At 47.5% G+C, this 15,088-nt stretch overlaps 1 protein-coding gene across 1 annotated transcript; it reads right to left on the bottom strand.

Annotated features, from left to right (window-relative positions):
- Positions 1-1,874: 1,874 nt before the first annotated feature.
- ucmaa (upper zone of growth plate and cartilage matrix associated a) lies at positions 1,875-12,762 on the bottom strand. The gene is made up of 5 exons (XM_072241245.1): positions 12,604-12,762; positions 11,122-11,187; positions 8,561-8,650; positions 6,974-7,072; positions 1,875-3,228 (listed from the first exon to the last, which is right to left on the bottom strand). Exons 1-5 carry the CDS (start codon positions 12,659-12,661, stop codon positions 3,131-3,133), a joined length of 411 nt encoding a protein of 136 aa, XP_072097346.1. The 5' UTR covers positions 12,662-12,762; the 3' UTR covers positions 1,875-3,130.
- Positions 12,763-15,088: the final 2,326 nt, after the last annotated feature.

Raw genomic sequence — 15,088 nt, 5'->3', positions numbered from 1 at the left:
ATTTTTTGTTTGTGGATAGACACATACTCAGAACATCTGGTAATGGATTCATCATTTTAAAGTCATATAATGGTCTTTTCAGTCAGATCAGAACCAGTAAGGAGCTGCAGACAACTCCTGGGAATAAACGGAAGAGGTAAATATCAGATCCCACATTATTGTGGTTGTATCTCCAGTAGCATTGCTACACTCCTGCAGGTGTTGGCTCTGTGTCTATATCAATATTCACTAACTTCTTTTGAGTTAGTTGTTTTAGCAAATACGTTCTGCAGAAAAATGTAATTGGAATGTGCAACAGAGGATGTTCAAATGGTAAAAACACTGTATTGTTCCCCAACTCTGTGGAACTTTAGCATCTCCATGCAGAGGGTGAAAATTGGGGAAGATCAAAAGACATGTGTTTTCTCTCCTGAGGGAATGCCAGAGCGTAAGAGCACGATCTTCCTGTCAGCCCGAGTTCGGTGTCACAGTGAGATTTCACAATCCCATATCCATCCCATTGGTGTAGATGTGCCCACCAGACTACAGTCCATTGCCCACTCGATGCCACCTGTCTTCCATCAGCGCATTGGAAGGACAGACAGAGTCAGGGTAGAGAGAAGACAAGGTGTCCGATTAGACCTGAGCCAATGTCTCAGGGCCTCAGGCTGAGGGTGGAGCCGGCTGGAGGGAGATGAGCAGGAACACAAAATGCTACCAGTGCTGGACACTGATAAGTAAAGGAAGTGAGAATGGGGCCATTAGGAGAGAGGGGAACAGCTGGTAGAACCAAAATTGACTGAGAAAGCCTGGGGCGACCTGTGTGTGCAGTAGGCTCTCATATCCAACATCAAGCACTACTACCAGCTCTGTCATGGGAAGAGGTTACCATGTGCATAGAAGAAAAGATTCAAGGATGTTCACAAAGCTTTCTTGGAAGAAATGCACGACCCCTTCCCGTGGCCCCAGTAATCTCTGGACCACGACTGCTCCAACTGATGTGGCATTGTGAATTTTGATCAGGATTGGACATGGACCTAGCATTATCAATAGCCGGAGCAGACCACCTCACAAATTACCAGCCCCGTCTGTGGAAGAGTTGCTGTTCCCCATGAACCGGCTTGGCACCCATGGAATAGAACTGGAGGTAAGTGATGCTCGATGCTCAGTGTCGGGGGAGCAGCCTAGATTGAATGTCCATGCTTAAGACCATAAGATATAAGAGCAGAATTAGGCTATTCAGCCCATTGAGTCTACTCTGCTATCCCATCACAGCTGACTTATTATCCCTCTCAACCTCATTTTCTTGCCTTCTCCCTGTAACCTTTGACACCTTTACTAAACAAGAATCTATCAACTTCCGCTTTAAATATACCCAATGACTTGGCCTCCACAAAAGTCTGTGGCAATGAATTCCACAGATTCACCACCCTCTAGCTAAAGAAATTCTTCCTTGTCTCTGTTCTAAGTGGACGTTCCTCTATTCTGAGTCTGCACCCTCTGTTGCTAGACTCCCCCACTGTAGGAAATATCCTCTCCACATCCACTCTATCCAGATATTTTTAATATTTGATAGGTTTCAATGAGATCCCCCCTTCATCCTCCTAAACTCCAGTGAGTACAGGCCCAGAGTCAAATGTTCCTCATACGTTGACTCTTTCATTTCTGGGATCATCCTTGTGAACATTCTCTGGACCTTCTCTAATGCCAACACATCCTTTCTTAGAGAAGCGGTTGAAAACTGTTCACCAGGTTCCAAGTGCGGTCTAAACAATACCTTTTAAAGCCTCAGCATTACATTCTTGCTTTTGTATTCTAGTCCTCTCAAAATGAATGTTAACTTTGTCTTTAATAGAGAGAGAGCACAACTGAATGACAACAGAGTATTACCATGAGACATTGATATCATTACAATTTATTGCACTTTTGTCTTTGTAGATCTGACTACAAAATGTTTTAAGTTTCATAGATTAACAGAATGACCAACATTATTTTTAATTATCACTACAGCACACTGAACCCACCATAATAATTCATGTTAAACTTATGACAAAGTCAAAACCAACAAAAACAATGGGGTTAATATTTATTCTGCTACATTATTCTATTTTACATACAATTGTGGTACGGGTTAAACACACAAAGAAAAATAATACTATAAAAAGTAAGTTAAACAGCTCAAATATTTCAAGACAAGTTGGCAGTGTTTCAAGCTTGTTACAGACTTTAAAATGGATTTAGTTTAAATCTAACCCAAGAGAAAAGATTTCAATAGGATGATTTTGGTAGTTCCTTTGTAAACTCATATCATTCATGGAATAAGACATTGGCAAGGCCTAATTTGAAGTATTGTGAACAGTTTCGATCACCTATCTACAGGAAAGTTATCAATAGGATTGAAAGAGTACATACAGAGAAAATTTACAAGGATGATGCCAGGACTTGAGGAGCTGAGTTATAGGGAAAGGTTGGACTGGCTGGGAATTTATTCCCTGGATCATAGGAGAATGAGGGGAGATTTGATAGAGGAATACAAAATTATGAGGGGTATAGATAGGGTAAATGCAAACCGGCTTTTACCTGTAAGATTGGGTGGGACTAGAACTGTAGGTCATGGGTTAAATGTGAAAGATGAAATGTTTAAGAGGAACATAAGGGAAAATTCTTCACTCAGAGGGTGGTGAAAGTGTGGAATGAGCTGCCAGTGGAAGAGGTGGATGGGGTTTGATTTCAACATTTAAGAGAAGTTTAGACAAGTACATTGATGGGAGGGGTGTGGAGGGCTATGGTCCAGATGCAGATGCATGGAACTAGGCAGCACAATAGTTCAGCATGGAGTAAATGGGCTGAAGGATCTGTTTCTGTGCTGTAATGTTCTATGACTCTACAAAAATCGCTACTCGCAAGTTCTTCATATTTTTTCACAAAACATAGACTTCCTTAATAAAATATTTAATATTTCTGAACTTATTGAAAATGTAAGGATACTGTGTTTACCAAAGCTTTGTTTATCTTCTAAAAGCAATTGCATTAAAACTGAAATATAATTTTGGTCATTCTCCTACTTTACTGTAAAACACATCTGTTAGTTAGACATCACTTAAACCATAACACACACCTTCACTCCAAGGAGCTAGGTTGTGACTTTCTTTTAATAATAGTAACGGTTGTAATGATAGGGAGGATAAACGCCATCATAATGCCATTGACGCCATGATTCAACCCTTTCACGATTCCTTTCATATTGCTCTGTGGAATGATTAAGAAAAGAAAATATATCAAATTGAAATTGTTAACTATGTCCCCATGAGGATGACTGTGACTAACTTTACACCAACGATATAATGATCAGCTGGGTAAGTGGGCCAAGGAATGGCAAATGGAGTGTGAGATGTTGCATTTCCGAAAGTCAAATCCACATGGGATTTCCTCAGTAAATGGCAGGGCCCTGAGAAGCGTTGTAGAACAGAGTGATTGGAGTACAACTACATCAGCCAGGGCACTGAGTATACAAAATTGGAAGGTCATGTGTAGATGTGCAAGACACTGGTGAGACCACACTTGAAATATTGCAAAAACCAGAAAATCTGCGTGTGCTGGAAATATTGCTTTCAGTTTCGGTCATCTTGCTACAGAAAAGGTGTTATTAAACTGGAAAGAGTGTGAAAAGATTTACAAGAATGTTTCTAAGGTTTGAGGGACTCAGTCACAGGGAGAGGTTGGACATACTCGAACTTTAATACTTAGAGCGTAAGTCCCACACGTGTTCAAAATCATTAGGGCATAGATAGGTTGAATGCACTCAGTCTTTTTCCCAAGATTGGGGAATCAAGAACTAGAGGGAAAAGGTTTAAGGCAAGAAGGGAAAGATTTGATCGGAACTTGTGGGGTATCCCTTGATCACAAAGAGTATTTATGTGGAATGAGCTGCCAAAGGAAGTGGTTGAGGCAGGTACAATAGCAACTTTTAAAAGACATTTGGACATATACGTAGATATGTTTAGAGAGCTGTGTACCAAAGACTGGCAAATGGGCCTGACCTGGATGGAGCATCTTGCTCAGCATAGGCCAGTTGGGCCAAAGGGCCTGTTTCTATGTGGTATAATTCTTTGAACTCAGATAGACTTTTGCATTGCTGGTTGCCTGGAAATTGGAACTACAGGTAGTTCTGCTGTAACATGATAGATGTGTTCCTAAGAAATTTCACATTTAAGACAGAGATGAGGAATTTCTTCAGCCAGAGGGTGGAGAATCTGTGGAATTCAAAGCTACAAAGGCTGTGGAGGCCAAGTGACTGGGTATATTTAAAGCGGAGGTCGATATGTTCTTGATTAATCAGGGTGTCAAAGGTTACAGGGAGAAATCAGGAGAATGGGATTGAGGGGGGCAATAAATCAGCCATGATGCAATGGTGGAGCAGTCTCAATGGGTCAAATGGCCTGATCCTGCTCCCTTTGTTGGCCATGAACCATGGTGGGCCAAATCTCAATTAACAATGAGTCTGAGTACAGGAAGGAGATAAAGAGTTTATCAACATGGTGTCATGACAACAACCTTTCCCTTAATGTTAGTAAAGCCAAAGAGCTGGTCATTGACTTCAGGAAGGGGAGTGGTACACCATCTCCTGTCTACATCATCGGTGCTCAGGTTGATAGGATTGAGAGATCCAAGTACCTATGAATGAACATCACCAACAGCCCGTCCTGATCCGACCACGTTGACGTCACGGTTAAAAAAACTCACCAGTTCCTCTACTTCCCCAAGAGGATAAAGAAATTCAGCATGGCAGATGGTGTTTAATGCTGAAAAATGTGAGGTGCTACATTTTGGTAGAACTAATCAAAATAGGACATACATGGTAAATAGTAGGGCATTAAAGAATGCTTTAGAACAGAGGGATCTAGGAATAATGGTGCATAGTTCCCTGAAGATGGAATCTCATGTGGATAGGGTGGTGAAGAAAGCTTTTGGTATGCTGGCCTTTATAAATCAAAGCATTGAGCATAGGAGTTGGGATGTAATGTTGAATTTGTATAAGGCATTGGTAAGGCCAAATCTGGAGTATTGTGTACAGTTCCGGTCACCGAATTATAGGAAAGATGTCAATAAAATTGAGAGAGTACAGAGGAGGTTTACTAAAATGTTGCTTGGGTTTCATCTCCTAAGTTACAGAGAAAGGTTGAACAAGTTAGGTCTTTATTCTTTGGAGCGTAGAAGGTTGAGGGGGGACTTGATAGAGGTGTTTAAAATTACGAGGGGGATTGATAGAGTTGACATGGTTAGACCTTTTCCATTGAGAGTGGGGAAGATTCAAACAAGGGGACATGGGTTGAGAGTTAGAGGACAAAAGTTTAGGGGTAACATGAGGGGGAATTTCTTTACTCAGAGAATGGTAGCTGTGTGGAATGGGCTTCCAGCAGAAGTGGTTGAGGCAGGTTCTCTGTTGTCGTTTAAAGTTAAATTGGATAGGTATATGGACAGGAGAGGAATGGAGGGTTATGGGCTGTGTGCAGGTCGGTGGGACCAGGTGAGAGTAAGAGTTCAGCACGGACTAGAAGGGCCGAGATGGCCTGTTTCCGTGCTGTAATTGTTATATGGTTATAAGTCCCCTTTGATCTTACAAGTTTTTATTGATGCACCAAGGAAGCATCCTAAGTTGGTATGGAAACTGCTCTGACTATGACCACAAGAAACTGCAGAATTGTGGACACTGCTCAGCGCACGATGGAACCAGCCTCCCCTCTGTTAACCCTGTCTATACTTTTCACTGCCTTGGTAAGCACTAGCAAAATCAAAGACTCCGCCCAACCCAGATAATCTCTTGCCACCCCTCCCAATGAGCTACAAAAGCCTGAAAGCACGTATTACCAGGCTCCAGGACAACTGCTACCCCGCTGTCATAAGACTATTGCACCTTATTGTCTGCCTGCACTGACTTGTTCAACCTCAAAGGACTGCTGTAGTGAATTAATCTGTATACATGGTGTGCAACACAAGTTTTTCACTTGGTACCTGTGACAAGAATGCACCAATTTTACCAGTTTTTAGTTTACCAATTAATGTCTCTCACCTAACAATACAGTACAGCACAGCATCTTTGGCCCATAATATTGTGCCGACCTTTTAATCTACTCTAAAGATAAATCTAGTGCTTCCCTCCCACATAGCACTCCATTTTTCTTTCATCCATGTGCCTATCCAAAATTCTCTTAAATCTCCCTAAAGTATATGCTTCTACCACCACCCCGGCCAAGCATCCCAAGCACTTACCCGTCATTGAGTGAAAAAACTGCCTCTGACATCCCCCCCTCCCCCCCCCCACACTTTGAACCAAACACCTTAAAATTATGCCCTGTCACATTAGCCATTTACATCCTTTTGTTCTTCACTTATCTGTAGATTACCTTGGGGTTTTCCTTAATCCTACGCACCAAGGCCTTCTCATGACCCCCTTCAGGCTCTCCTAAATTCCTTAAACTCCTTCATGACTACCTTATAACTCTCAAGATCTCTGTCTGATCCTTGCTTCCTAAACCTCAAGTAAGCTTCCTCCTTCGTCTTGACCAAATGTTCCACTTCTCTTGTCAACCATGGTTCCTTCACCCTTATATCTTTTCCCTGCCTCAATGGGACAAACCTATCCAGAACCCCATGCAAGTGCTCCTAAACAAGCCTCATATCTTCACTACACATTACCTGAGAACATCTACTCCCAATTTGTGCTCTCAGGTTCCTGCCTAACAGCAGGAACGCATTGCCAGGGGTGGTGGTAGAGGCAAATCCATTAGGGACATTTAAGAGACTCTTAGATAAACACAAAGATGATAGAAAAGTTGAGGGCTATAATGTGAGGGAAGGGTCAGATTGCTCTCAAAATAGATTAAAAGGTCAGCACAGCATCATGGATCAAAGTGCCTGTAGTGTGTTGTAATGTTCTGTCTTCTAGACTGCTTTTCAGTTTCACTTATCACCTGCAGAGACTTTGACCTCTTACCATCCTGCACCTCCTCCACATAATTCTCCCATTCGTTCAACTGTTCCTCGTGGTATTCCTTCCTTCGCTCGTCAGCAGCGAGCCTCTGTTGGTTTTCCGCTGCGGGAAAGATTATTTTAACAATAAGTACAAAATATGACTTGGAAACGGAACTACTCATCAAGTTAGGCCGCTTCTGTGGAGAATAAGAGCACCATTTGGCCCACTGTGTCTGGTACAGCAATCCTGTTGCATTCCCACAGCTTGCAAGTTATTTCTCGTAAGTGCCTTTGCAGTTCCCTTAGTACAGCGCAGGAACAGGCCCTGCGGCTCACAATGTCTGTGCCAACCTTGATGCCAGATTAAACTAATCCCATCTCACTGCACATTGCCCATATCCACATCCCTCCATTCCCTATGTGACCATGGATCTGTCGAACTAACTCCTAAATGCCACTACTGTGTCTTCTTCCACCATCTCCGATCAGCAGCACACTCCAAGGTACCTAATACACTCTGTCTAAAACAAAATTACCCAGTGTATCCCCGTCAAACTTTCACCCTCTCACCTTAAAACTATGCCCTCTAGTAAAAGACTCCGATTATCAAAAACATTAACTTTTTCCCTCTGGTTACAGCAGTGAATTCCAGATCAGAACTAATCTGAGTGAAGGATTTTCCTCACATTGTCTCTTGACCAGTATTTAAATTCCCATCCATCAGTAGCTGCTGTGAAGAGACTTTCTCCATCATCCTTATTGAGCCTAATCACAGGGATTCTACATCTTCTGATCCTATGTCATCTCTTTCTAAGAATTTGATTTCATTTTTTACCAACAGAGACACCCTATTCCCTCTGTGTACCTGCCTGTCCTTCCGACACAATGTGTATTCTTGGATGTAAAACTCCCAACTATGATCTGCTTTCAGCCACAACTCAATGATGCCTTCTTATCATACCTACCAATCTCTAACTGCGCTACAAAATTATCTACCTTTTTCCAAGTATTGTGCATTCAAATGTAACACCTTCAGCCCTATAAGCGACATAAATTCCCGGAAATGCAGAGGCCACGACACTTCCTTATTAACTCAATGGCTAACAGGTTTTAAAAGATGTCACGTGTGCAGAGAACAGGCCAAGTATGCCCCTTCTCTTAGTGTAGCTCTCCTATCTCCCTCGCTGGGAGTATCTCACTACTCTACCCAAAACGTTAGCAATTTCTCTCTCACCCCACTGACACAGCCAACCCCCGTGGGTTCCTCCACAACCGCAGACTCTCGTGTCCCCTTCTACCTTTCCCTCTCTTCCTCTCCTTATTTATCTGTTCCCACTATTCTCAATTCCTTCCTCTATGTCTCCCTCACCTTCCCTTCCAGTCTTTTATATTTTCTACTCTCTGCCTCTCTCCCTTCCTCTAATCCCTTCTCTCCTTTTCTCCCTCCACCTCCCTTATCCTCCCTTACCCCGTCTCTGCCTCGATCTTTTTAATTTGTTCTCTCTCCCTCCACCTACTCACACTCAGCCACAGAGGATCACCTGTACACCGGCCCTGGTTTCCTCCCTTCTCCTCTTTCGTTCACACCCCTCTCCCTCCTGCTGCTCACCCGCCAGCTCAGCCGCGGTGGATCGCCTGGTTCGCCGTTTCAGAAAGGTCGAGGCAGCCGGCTCAGACATAAAAATGCGCTTCTTGGTGCCTGTGAGGTTGAGGAAGACAGAGAGTGAGAGAGGGACAGGCGTACAGAGAGAGAGAGAGAGAGAGAGAGTGAGAATGCAAGACTGTCAGACAGGAAAAAAAGACAGAGAGACAGACTGAGAGAGACAGAGAGAGGGAGAGAGAGAGATCAAACAGAGAGACAGGTAGAAAGTTAGACAGAGTGACAGTCAGAGCCAGAGAGATGGGCAGAGGGAGACACAGGGGGAGGGGGAGGGGGAGAGAGAGAAAGAGAGAGAGAGAGAGAGACAGACGGACAGACAGACAGAGGGAGAGGGAGAATCAGAAAGAGAGACAGAGGGAGGGAGAGAGGGGCAAGGGGGGAGAAATGGACAGAGGGAGAGACAGACGGGGGAGAGACAGACAGACAGGGGAGAGAGAGACAGAGGGGAGAGAGAGACAGACGGGGAGAGAGAGACAGAGACGGGGGAGAGAGAGACAGAGACGGGGAGAGAGAGACAGGTGGGGGGAGAGAGACAGACAGACAGACAGGGAGGGAGAGAGACACACGGGGAGAGAGAGAGAGACAGACGGGGAGGGAGAGAGTCAGATGGGGAGGGAGAGAGAGAGAGAGAGACAGACATATGGGGGAGAGAGAGAAAGACAAACCGGGGAGAGAGACAGACAGACGGGGGGAGAGAGAGACAGACAGACATATGGGGGAGAGAGAGAAAGACAAACCGGGGAGAGAGACAAACAGACGGGGAGGGAGAGAGACAGATGGGGGAGGGAGAGAGAGACAGATGGGGGAGGGAGAGAGAGACAGATGGGGGAGAGGGAGAGACGGGGAGAGAGAGAGAGAGAGGGGGAGAGAGAGACAGAGACAGATAGGTGGGGAGAGAGCCAGACATATGGGGAAGAGGGAGACAGACAGACCGGGGAGAGAGACAGACAGGGAGAGAGAGACAGACATACGGAGGAGAGAGAGACAGACAGATGGGGAGAGACAGACAGACAGACAGGGAGAGAGACAGACAGATGGGGAGAGACAGACAGACAGGGAGAGAGAGACATAGACAGATGGGGGGAGAGAGACAGACAGGGAGAGAGAGACAGATGGGGAGAGAGAGAGAGAGGGAGAAAGAGACAGATGGAGAGAGGAAGACAGATGGGGAGGGAGAGAGACAGACGGGGAGAGAGAGAAAAAGATGGGGAGAGAGAGAGACAGACGGGGAGAGAGAGAGAGAGACAGATAGGCAGGGAGAGAGAAAGAAACATGGGGAGAGAGACAGACATACGGGGGAGAAAGAGACAGACAGACATACGGGGAGAGAGAGACAGACAGATGGAGAGAGAGACAGACAGATGGGGAGAGAGAGACAGATAGGTGGGGAGAGAGACAGACAGATGGGGGGAGAGGGAGACAGACAGACCGGGGAGAGAGAGAGAGACAGACTGATGGGGAGAGAGACCGACAGATGGGGAGAGAGAGACAGACATATGGGGAGAGAGAGACAGACATATGGGGAGAGACAGACAGACCGGGGCGAGAGACAGACAGACGGGAAGAGAGAGAGACAGACAGACATATGGGGAGAGAGACAGACAGACGGGGAGAGAGACAGACAGACGGGGAGAGAGAGAGAGACGGGGAGAGAGAGAGAGAGACAGATGGTGAGAGACAGAGAGACAGATGGGGAGAGACAGACAGACAGACGGGGAGAGAGAGACAGACATACGGAGGAGAGAGAGAGAGACAGACAGATGGGTAGAGACAGACAGACAGACAGACAGGGAGAGAGACAGACAGATGGGGAGAGAGGGAGACAGACAGACAGGGAGAGAGACAGACAGATGGGGAGAGAGGGAGACAGACAGATGGGGAGAGAGAGACAGACAGACGGGGAGAGAGAGACAGACATATAGGGGAGAGACAGACAGACAGCCAGACCGGAGAGAGAGAGAGAGACATACGTGGGGAGAGAGAGACAGATGGGGAGAGGGAGACAGACAGATGGGAGAGAGAGGGAGACAGACAGATGGGAGAGAGAGGGAGACAGGCAGATGGGGAGAGAGAGAGACAGATGGGGAGAGAGAGAGAAACAGATGGAGAGAGAGACAGACAGACAGATGGGGAGAGAGAGACAGACAGATAGGGGAGAGACAGACAGACAGCTAGACTGGAGAGAGAGAGAGAGAGACATACGGGGAGAGAGAGACAGACAGACGGGGAGAGGGAGACAGACAGATGGGAGAGAGAGAGGGAGGCAGACAGATGGGGAGAGAGAGAGAGACAGATGGGGAGAAAGAGAGAAACAGATGGAGAGAGAGAGAGAAAGAGACAAACAGACAGGGAGGGGGAGAGAGAGATGGGGAGACAGAAGGGGAAAGTTAAATGGGGAGAGGGACAGAAAGGGGAGGGACAGGGAGAGAGCGAGAGAGACAGAGAGGGAGAGATGTCTGTTTGCTGGCAGATATGAGATGAATGGTAAATTATGCTGGGATGCTCCTTACTTTCTGTATCACGGGGCTCGTCATCTTTCTCCAGCCGGACCGTGGCTCCCTCCACCTGGCTCAGAACTGCAAGAGAAACAAGTGAGAGTGAAACAGAGAGTGGGGTGCAGGTAGGGCAAACTACTGGGGTGCACATCTGCCTCTCCCTTTCCCACTGGAACACCGGTCAGCTCACAGATTAGAAACGGGGAGAGGAGGGGTGTTTCTCCACAGAATATTCCAACTACAATAAAACAAGAGACTGCAGATGCTGCCGTCTGGAGCAACAAACGAAGTGCTCCAGTGTGTTGGAGCAGTGTGGGCTGGCAGGGAAGAGGGATTGTTGAGGTTTCGGGTTAAAAAGCTGCTCTTCTGTCCTGATGCAGAGAAACACGAGAGAGGGATAGGACAGGGACGGAGGAAGGGAGCGGAAGGGGGTGGGAGAGAGGATGGGAGAGGGGGTTGGAGGGGGGATGGAGGGTGAGGAAGGGGAAGTGGGAGAAAGGGGAGAGGGAGAGAGAGGAAGGGGAGGGAGGAAAAGTGAGAGAGAAAGGAGGGAGGGGAAGGGAGAAGGAAGGTGGGGAGGGGAAGGGGAAAGGAGGCAGAGGAGAGGAAGGGAGAAGGAGGGGGAAGGGGAGAAGGAGGGAGGGGGAAGGGGGAAGGAGGGAGAGGAGGAGAAGGGGAAATGAGGGGGAGGGGAGGAGGGAAGGGGCAGAGGAAAAGAGAAGAGGGGAAGGGGAAAGAGGGGGAGGGTGAAAGAGGGGGAGGGAAGGGGAAATGGAGAAGGAGGGGAAGGGGAAAGAAGGGACGGGAAGGGGAAAGGAGGGAGAGGAGGGGAAGGGGAAGGAGGGGGAAAGAAGGAAGGGAGAGGAGGGGAGGGAGAAAGGGGAGGAGGAAGTTGGGATGGAAGGGGAAGTGGGGAGGGGGAAGAGGAAGTGGGGAGGGGGAAGAGGAAGTGGGGAGGGGGAAGGGGAAGTGGGGAGGGTGGGAGGGAGGGGGAAGGGGAAATGGAGAGGGAGGGGAGGGGAAGGAGGAGAAGGAGAAAGGGGAGGGGGAAGGAGAAGTGGGGATGGAGGGGGAAGGGGAAGTGGGGAGGGGAAGGGGAAAGGGGAGGGAGAGGAGGGAGGGGAAGAGGAAGGGAAGTTGAGAGAGGGAGATAGTTAGGGAAGTAGGGAGGAAGGGAGAAGGGGTGTGGAGGAAAAGGGAGAGGTGGATGGAGAGGTCAGCTGAGACAGATGAACGAATAGGGGAGTGGATTAATAGATAGAAAGAGAGAGGGCGAGGAGTTGAAGCAGAGGGTGGACGGAGACACAATAAACTGTAGGTGCCGGATAAACTCAGCGAGTCGGCACCATCTAGGGTCGACGTTTGGGTCGAGTAGTGAGATACTCCCGGAGGGAGTTGGGAGAGTTAGGTTGGGGGGGTAACCCAATTGGAGGAACATTGCAGAGGGAGCTCTGATGCCCCACTGAAGGGCAGGAAGGGGTTAGAGTGTCCACCTACTCGCCAACAGGACGCCGGTGGCGGCGCAGCACAGCAACGCCAGTCGTTTCCACTCCATCGCGGTGGGGTTCTCCGTTCCTGGGACAGTGGCGGAGCGGACAGGTTTCTCCAGGTGTTCTTCGCAGCTCGGGTGTCTGAGACGGACTGGGACTAGCGGCTTGCTGAGTCCGAGAGGGGCGGGACCGCGGTTGCCCCAGAACCGCCCCGCCGCCGTCCGGAGGGGCGGTGACGGTACCTTCGCCCCCGCACCCAGTACTCTCGGTGAAACTAAACAAGGGGTTTACCTCAGTACTAATCAGCTCCAAGGACCCTGGATGCACGACACTAACCTTTTGCGGAACTTGGAGGCGAAAGGCATTCGCTGGCAGCGGGCACTCTGCGCCCTGGCAATGTTTAGTGGGTTCCTGAAGGAGGTAAATGGGGGCAGACGCCGCTGGTGGTTGGAGAAGATGCGGTTCGGCAGATCTCCAGAATGTGTTCGGTGGAGGTGCGGAGTCCGGTCTGTTAGGTCTGGGCAGGTCAGGGTGTCTGTAAGTCTGTTCTGTTCAGGGTAGGGGTTGGAATCGATGTAGAGTTGTAGCACAGAAACTGGTCCAGTCAATACGACCCGGTCTTCTGCCTAGACCTAGACCCATTTACCTGCACCCAGACCCTTCCCGTGCAAACTCCTCTTAAATGTTACAATTCAAAACCTGGTTCGAAAAACAGGGGGGATGAAAGGATTAGCTGTATTTGTCATACGGCGAGAAGCATCGTTTGCGTCGACGACCAATACAGTCCAAGGATGTGCTGGGGGCAGCCCGCATCTCGCCACGCTTCCGGCCTTAACGCAGCATGTCCGCAACATACCCGCACGTCTTTGGAACGTGGGAGGAAACCGGAGCACCCGGAGGAAACACAGGCGGTCAAGGGGAGAGCGTACAAACTCCTCACAAACCGAATCGCGATCGCTGTAAGGCGTTACGCTGCTTAGGTCGGTTTAGAGGGCCACAGATCACTCTCCTGAGCACATCCGTGCTCCAACCGCTAGGGTCAGCAGCGAGAAACGGTGGAAATCCAAACACACAGGGGGGAAGAAAAGCAAATGCGCTCGTATCTGACCTACAGATTGCCTCAGTCACTGCGTTATGTAGGGGATTCGGTCCGGGCCAATGTTTATATGTTGAGGTGAGGTCTCTGTGGTGAGGGGCCAGCATGAGGGTTTCTCTCTGTTGGGGGTTAGGCTGAGGATCTCTCTCTCTGTGGTTGGGGTTCACCATGAGGGTCTCTGTCTGGTTGGGGTCAGGGTGAGTGTCTCTGTGGGTAGGGGGGTTGGTGGTGTTGGAGGGAGGGACAGTGAGTGGGTGGGTAAGGGTGGAGGAGAGACAGGAGTTTGGGAAAATAAGTTTGAGAAAAAAAAACTGCTTCTCTTGTTTGTTTGTTTTTTTAGCCAGTCTCTGTCAATCCAAGTCCCCAATTCTATATCCCAGCAGGAAGGTCGTCATCTACACAAAATACAGTCTTTCCATCTACAGTGTTTGTACTCCTACTGAGTTTAAATTCCTCTGTCAAATCTCACAATACTCTCTAGCCCAACCCTAGTTTTGATGGAAAATTTACAAAGTTCCTGCACTCTGGAACCATTTCAGTAACTTTCTCCCGCACCCTCACCAAACCATTTACATCTTTCCTCAAGTTCAGCACCTGGAACTAGACACAATACTCCAGCGACAGCAGAATAACAATGTGGGAACTCACTGGGCACAGACCGTGTCTTAGAACAATAACTAAGTGAAATAATGCTTCAAAAAGTCAAAAATAGAAGTACATAAAAGTCACCATACACTACCTTGAGATTTGTTTTCTTGCAGGCATTCACAGTAGAACAAAGGGGTTCAATAGAATCAATGAAAACCTATGCGCAAAAACTGATGAGGCCGTGTGAATACAAAAAAAAGTAATAATAATGAATAAATAATACTGAGAATATGAGTTGTAGCGTCCTTGAAAGTGAGTGAGTGATCCAGGAGCCTGATGGTTGAAGGGTAATAACTGTTTCTGAAGCTGGTGGTCTGGGACTTGAGGTTCCTGTACCTCGTCACTAAGGGCAGCAGTGATACGAGAGCATGGCCGGTATGGTGAGGGTGCTTGATGGTTGTAAGGTACATTGAAGTTGTGAAATGCAGTGTCTGCAGTCTGCATTGAAAACTTAAAGACCTGGAAATTACAAATAAAATAATATTTCCTGATACTGTTAATTCCTCATAAACAGTATGCAGCCCAATATTATCTGTATGCTGCAAATGACACAACAGCATGGCAGCGTAGCAGTTAGCGTAATGCTATTACGATGACAGTGACATGGGTTCAATTCCCGCCACTGTGAGGAGTTTGCACCTTCTCCCCATGACCATGTGGATTTCCTCTGGGTGCTCTGTTTCTTTCCTACAGTCCAAAGATATACCGGTTAGTAGGTTTTTTTGGTCACATAGGTGTAATTTATTGA

The sequence above is a fragment of the Mobula birostris genome, chromosome 23 (assembly GCF_030028105.1).
Source record: "Mobula birostris isolate sMobBir1 chromosome 23, sMobBir1.hap1, whole genome shotgun sequence".
Classification (NCBI taxonomy): domain Eukaryota; kingdom Metazoa; phylum Chordata; class Chondrichthyes; order Myliobatiformes; family Myliobatidae; genus Mobula; species Mobula birostris.
The sequence above is the reverse complement of the archived record's forward strand: the minus strand, read 5'-3'. Positions and strand labels throughout refer to the sequence as shown.